The 5,535-nt window shown below is 33.8% G+C and overlaps 1 protein-coding gene across 6 annotated transcripts; it reads right to left on the minus strand.

The window, feature by feature from the left end:
* Positions 1-504: 504 nt before the first annotated feature.
* LOC111904459 (putative F-box/kelch-repeat protein At3g17280) lies at positions 505-5,175 on the minus strand. 6 transcript variants are annotated; one of them, XM_042901353.2, is made up of 7 exons: positions 4,684-5,159; positions 4,192-4,575; positions 3,010-3,114; positions 2,291-2,913; positions 2,091-2,156; positions 1,791-2,003; positions 505-841 (listed from the first exon to the last, which is right to left on the minus strand). In XM_042901353.2, exons 3-7 carry the CDS (start codon positions 3,026-3,028, stop codon positions 719-721), a joined length of 1,044 nt encoding a protein of 347 aa, XP_042757287.1. In that variant the 5' UTR covers positions 3,029-3,114; positions 4,192-4,575; positions 4,684-5,159; the 3' UTR covers positions 505-718. The 6 variants fall into 6 exon arrangements, with proteins under 6 accessions (XP_042757287.1, XP_042757285.1, XP_023755991.1 ...); XM_042901351.2 differs by having other exon boundaries at positions 1,791-1,849; positions 1,914-2,003; positions 2,291-4,575; positions 4,684-5,175; XM_023900223.3 differs by having other exon boundaries at positions 2,291-4,341; positions 4,447-4,575; positions 4,684-5,165.
* Between the last annotated feature and the right edge of the window lie 360 nt (positions 5,176-5,535).

The raw sequence follows: 5,535 nt of genomic DNA on the forward strand, positions 1-5,535 counted from the left end.
TGAACGACTTCACACATTAAATATATAATACTATATATGCATTGACGCGTCATGTTAGACTCTTGGTTGTGTCACATCCTCGTTTTAATGATGTGGATGTACTCTCTTACGCATCGAGCCCAACATTGTAATAGTGAAATAACAGACCTTCATTTAACGGAAAAAACTTGACGGAATTAGCAATAAGAACCTTTTATTAAAAGTTTTGAGACCATGGGGACCATCCGTGAGATTTTTTAAAATTAGGGACAAAACTTGATATTTTGTAAAACCACATGATCATTTATGAAGTTTTCTTATTGATTTTCATTTCTTTATGACTGCAAAACCTAAAATCCTTAGCTGCCGTATTGTCATTAACATCTACATACACCCCTTTCTTTCAGCCCATTACAATCATTTCCATTATCATTCCTACCATTTTCAATTTAGCCCAATCCAAATAAGTGTAAAAAACATTTATAAATTCATACCTTATCTTTAAATCCGAGAATCGATGTTCCATGATATAAGCCATTATTCTCTTTTTAAGAAACTTGATTCCATAGTGTAACTTAGTAACGGAACATAGTACATGACCTTGTATTTTTTGTTTCACCAAAAATGGAAGAGAGAGTGTTAAGAAGGAGACAGAGAGTAATTCCCTAAAATTTGAGATCAAGAAGAGACGAATTGGAGACTAGGATTAGCCACATTTCCTTCCAAGATGGATGATGAACTAGGATGGGTTTGGTGGATTTCCAGGGTGGTTATTAAATCGTCTCGTAAGTTCCAATATCTGTGCTTGTAATTTTTCTCGTGCTTTTCGTTCCATTTCTATTTGTATTTGCAACTCTTGTACCTAAAAAATATTAAAACAATCATATATAACTAGTGAGTATATAATTTATGAATAGTAAAACAATTATATATAGATTAACATTTTTATCCATTATAGTAACATACATTATTTTAGCAAATAATAGGAACCTACTTTATGGATAAGCATTTGATAAAAAAACCCAACAGGAACTAGAACCTCTTGGAACTGAATATGGGTATTTTGGCCCGGTTATCTGTTCTCCTAATCCATCATTTTTACTTTTTATTCTTTTCGTTTCGGTCTGATTCGGTCATGTTATCAATTCTCCCAATCCAAAATTTATGATTTTCAGTTATTTCAGTTCCGATCCAATATACTTTACTTTTTATTGCTATAGGGAATGTACGTTTTTGTCTATATTCGCAACATACTAAACTTTAGCATATCGTTGGTCTTATCTATAATGGTAACCTACTTAATATACCTTTAAGTTTTACCTTAATGACTACACTTTTTTATAAAATAAAAATAATTAGAAAACTTAATTTCTTTTTTACATAATAACATCATACTATTAATTTTAACCATGATAAACAGCATAACATGTTCTTTATACCAAAATAAAATTTCTACTTAGATTTTTTTATCCATAAGCAAGGTACTTTAGTTTTCAAACATCAGCAATATACTTACATTTTTTTACCTATAATTGCAAGATCCTTTTTAAAAATTTAGAGTAAAAATGCACTTTGCCTTTTTATCCATACCAGCAACACACTGTTTTTAATGCATCATTGCGATTTTTTTTTTTTTCCATAATAGAAACACAGACTATCTTCTTTTGAACAATATAGACTTACTTACATTTATATCCATAATATATAGCAACCTACTTTTTTTCTATAATAGTAATATACTTTCTTTTCTATCCATAAAAGCGACATATATTTCTTCATAAACACACAATTCGTTTTTAAGAAAAGTTTACCTGCTGCTGCAACTGCGTGTAGTCAAAGGATGACATGGCACACCCGTAAGAAGGTCTCCCTGTCGCTACAAATTTAAGATCTGAGTATCCTATTCCAAAAACATGACTCTTCCTTTTCCCTACCTGACTTTGTTTCCACAACTCCACATTATCCCCTGTATGCTGAATGATGTCCTCCCCATATTTCTCAATCATAGATCTCTCATATGCCTCCTACAATTAACAACATTATTATTATTGTAGTAGATGTTAAGAGAGTAAATATTTCAAAAAGAAAAAAAGATGAGAAATATAACTTACATACTCCTTCCACGATCTAACACTACACCACTCTAACCCATTTATTGTAAAAAACCATTTGGATACCTGTAGAGCAAACCCAAACTAAAAGTTAACTTTTTCACATACGAGCATAAAATAATTCCTGTGAAAACTATATTAAACTATTCAGCGACATGTAGTAGAATCCAAACATATGGAGATGTTAGTTTAGTTCGTACTACGTCATTGTTGAGTGACACTGTAGACTCGATGTATTTCCCTATTGGAGAGATTTTGGAATCCATATCTTCACACGTAAACACTATTTCTTTGGTGTTCTTCTTCATATCTAATTCGTAAACATTACTTCCAGCATGAATGAGCAAATTTCCGTTTCTCATCAAGTGTATTAGCGATTTACTCCATGGAAAAAACGAGATTGGGCCATAAGTTAACACCTTCGTCCAATCTCCATCTCCATCCATCTTCCACAACTCGATCATTTCATTACAATATTCGCTTGACATATAACTTTCTTCCTCAATGAGAATGGCGACACAGAAGTGGACGCATCCTTTTAGAACCATGAAACCCAAACAGTTGGTCATTTGATTTCCGAAAGAGGGCATTGCTATCTCTGTGAACTTTTCAGTTTTTGTGTCGAATCTCATAACAGAATAAGACCGAATAAAGCTTTCTGGTTCTGTTTCAACTTGTTTTAAGAAATAGAGTTTTTCATTCAATAGAAAATGACTTGGATGCTCCCAGTAATCTCCAGGTTTAGTCCAGTAATTTCCAGGTTCAGTCCAGTCGGAAGCACTTTGTTTAAAGTCCTCAGTTGACTCAACATTTCTCCATGAGTCTGATTTTACCGAGTATATATAAATATTGGGATGATGGGTTACATATAGAAGCCTGTAGTCGTCATCACTAGAGATATAATACAACCCAAATATACCTTGTGTATCGCAACTCATTTTAGACAGACGCTTATCGTCATTTGTGAAAGGATTCCATAAAGTTAGATCAGAATATATGTCAGGATTTTCGTGCTTGATTGTACCTAAGCATAACAGTCCATGCACAGATGTTAAAATCGATATGTTTATCATGTGCCTCATATTAATTGGTAAAAGAAATGGAAAACGTCCCATGGTTAAACCATCTTTAGGTGCTTCGCAGTCTATGCTACAGAATGTATATCCATCGGTGGTAGGTAATACGAGGTGTTTGTGGTGATTTTCATGATCATCGATTAATGCGCTGGCAAAAGCACCCGATTTTAGGAACAAATACCATTTCTTGCAAACACACATTAAACTGGGTAGAGCTTCCACCGGCATCCTTGGTAGTATCTGGAATAAAAGTATCTCCTGTGGAAGCTTCCGAGGGTGGGACTCCGCCATGGTCTATATTGCTTCATGGGATAGGGATATTGCATGTATTGCCATTTAGGTATAGAGAGAGTAGAACTTTTCGTGTGTTGGATAATTCTGATTTCTACTTTTAAAAGCGGAATTAAGATTTGGGAATATAGTTACAAATTAAATTTGTGGTAAATGTGACCAAATCAAGGGTTTCAGAAAAAGTAAGCACCACTAGAAAATGAAGTTTGAACAGATCAATTTGAAGAGGTTAATTCTAGTTGTTTAGGTTTCAATGATTTTCGGTCAAATTCAGCCTAAAAACCTGTGGTTGATATTGACCGGTAAATATGGGCCAAATATTGTTAGACAGTTACACATCGAGTTTGAGTGTATGTAGCATTGTTTTTAGAATTTTTATTTATGTGTTGCGTTTTATATTTACAGTAAGTCTAAACTAGGGGATATGAAGAAAACCTGTTTATAAGTCATTAAAATTAAATTAACATTTTCGTGCATCAAAAATCATGAATTAAGAATTAAGCAGGATGTATGCAAGCTCTAAAACTTGCCTAACCTGCAAAACCGACTCCAATATCAATTGAGGAAGAATTTCACAAAACTGATCCCGAATTTTAGGGAAGAAGAAGCAAATCATAACACGATTCTTCTAAAATTAACAAACTTTTATACACATTCACATAATTTACCTACACAAATCCACACATACTTTATATTTCAACAAATTAGAACCGAGATAAAAGAAAGGTACTTACATTCCCATGTTTCTCAGCGGAAGTTCCATATTCATCATCAAACTCAACTCTAATAAACCTAAACTGAAATTGAATACGGATCTTTAGACGGATTACTTTGGCTGAAGCCCAAATTCTAAATGAATTGGCAAACAAACCGATGATGGGTTTCTGTACACACCAACATTCAATAATTCTCATGTAAAGTCACTATTTACTTAAAAATATTAGATGAAGAAGATACGTAAAGGTTGATTTTGTATATCTCCGTAAAACCTAGTTGGTCATGAAGTAAACCCAATGATTTTGTGCAGAAGTAAGAACACCAACAACACCGATTTGCTTTTCCTTCAGTAAATTCATAAGTTCCTCAACTTTTGCTTCATCGGGAAAGAAAAATCCTGCCTGCAATTAGCCAATTTCTTGATTTTCTTCATATCGTAAGAATTATTGAATTAATCAATCTCATCAAGCAAGAAAGTAAGAAACAGAACGAAAAACCTTAAACCTTACCTGCGTTTCAACAAAACTCCTTTTCGTACCAATTCCTTCCGCCGTGATCACCATAGACGGAAAGGGTCCCCCGATGTAATGGTAACGAATCAGACTGTACCGCTATCGATTTCGAAAACGCAGGACATTCCCACATCTGGAGACGAACAGCGAAATAGAAAGTTTAGGGTTTTTTTTGCTTGAGACTCGACGACGGCGGAGGTTAGAGGAGAGGCGGAGGCCGATAATTCTCAGAGAAAGCGAGAGCACATTGTCGTGACTCGTGAGAGGTATCAGTGGTTTTCAAGCCGGAGCACAGCATGATGAGAGGTATTGATGGTTTTCTTGAGGAAGAGCAAGAGTTACAAAGGTGACATAAAGTCGTTAGGTGCGGCGGCGAGGAAGCAGGATGACCAAAATCAAACAGCTACAAAAATAAGCCAACGGCTCACCTTTTTTTTTTTTTTTTTTTTTTTTGCCGGACTTACAGTTCTACTCTCCCCATGAAGTGTATCGAGTCTGTTATCATTTTTTTTTTTTTGATATATTTGGAATTTTGATCTAAATAGGACATACATATTAACCCATGTTAAGCATCTATTCTAACCTAATAAGTAAAAATAATTTGTGTCATTGTCATGTTTTTCATGTATTACCATATATAATGTTCTTAAATATTCTGAATTTTGTATTTTTCACTTGTCATTTTTTATTTTTTTTCATTTTTTCTTAAAAGGGTAATATATTTTTATATTTGTATATATATATTTGTTTACTGAGTTTTTTTCGTTCATATTTACCACATCAACTTGTTAAACTGTACACATTCAGTCCTTATGACCGGGTACTCCAGATTAACCGGTAAAAATCTAC

This window comes from Lactuca sativa, chromosome 4 (assembly GCF_002870075.4).
Source record: "Lactuca sativa cultivar Salinas chromosome 4, Lsat_Salinas_v11, whole genome shotgun sequence".
NCBI classification, from domain to species: domain Eukaryota; kingdom Viridiplantae; phylum Streptophyta; class Magnoliopsida; order Asterales; family Asteraceae; genus Lactuca; species Lactuca sativa.

Excerpts from the sequence above, each read along its gene's own strand:
- LOC111904459 (XM_023900223.3), bottom strand. The coding sequence starts at position 3,457 with ATGGCGGAGTCCCACCCTCGGAAGCTTCCACAGGAGATACTTTTATTC. Across the intron at positions 2,004-2,090 it reads TTAGATCGTGGAAGGAGTAT|GAGGCATATGAGAGATCTAT; the intron begins GTAAGTTATATT and ends TGTTAATTGTAG. Across the intron at positions 842-1,790 it reads ACACGCAGTTGCAGCAGCAG|GTACAAGAGTTGCAAATACA; the intron begins GTAAACTTTTCT and ends AATATTTTTTAG.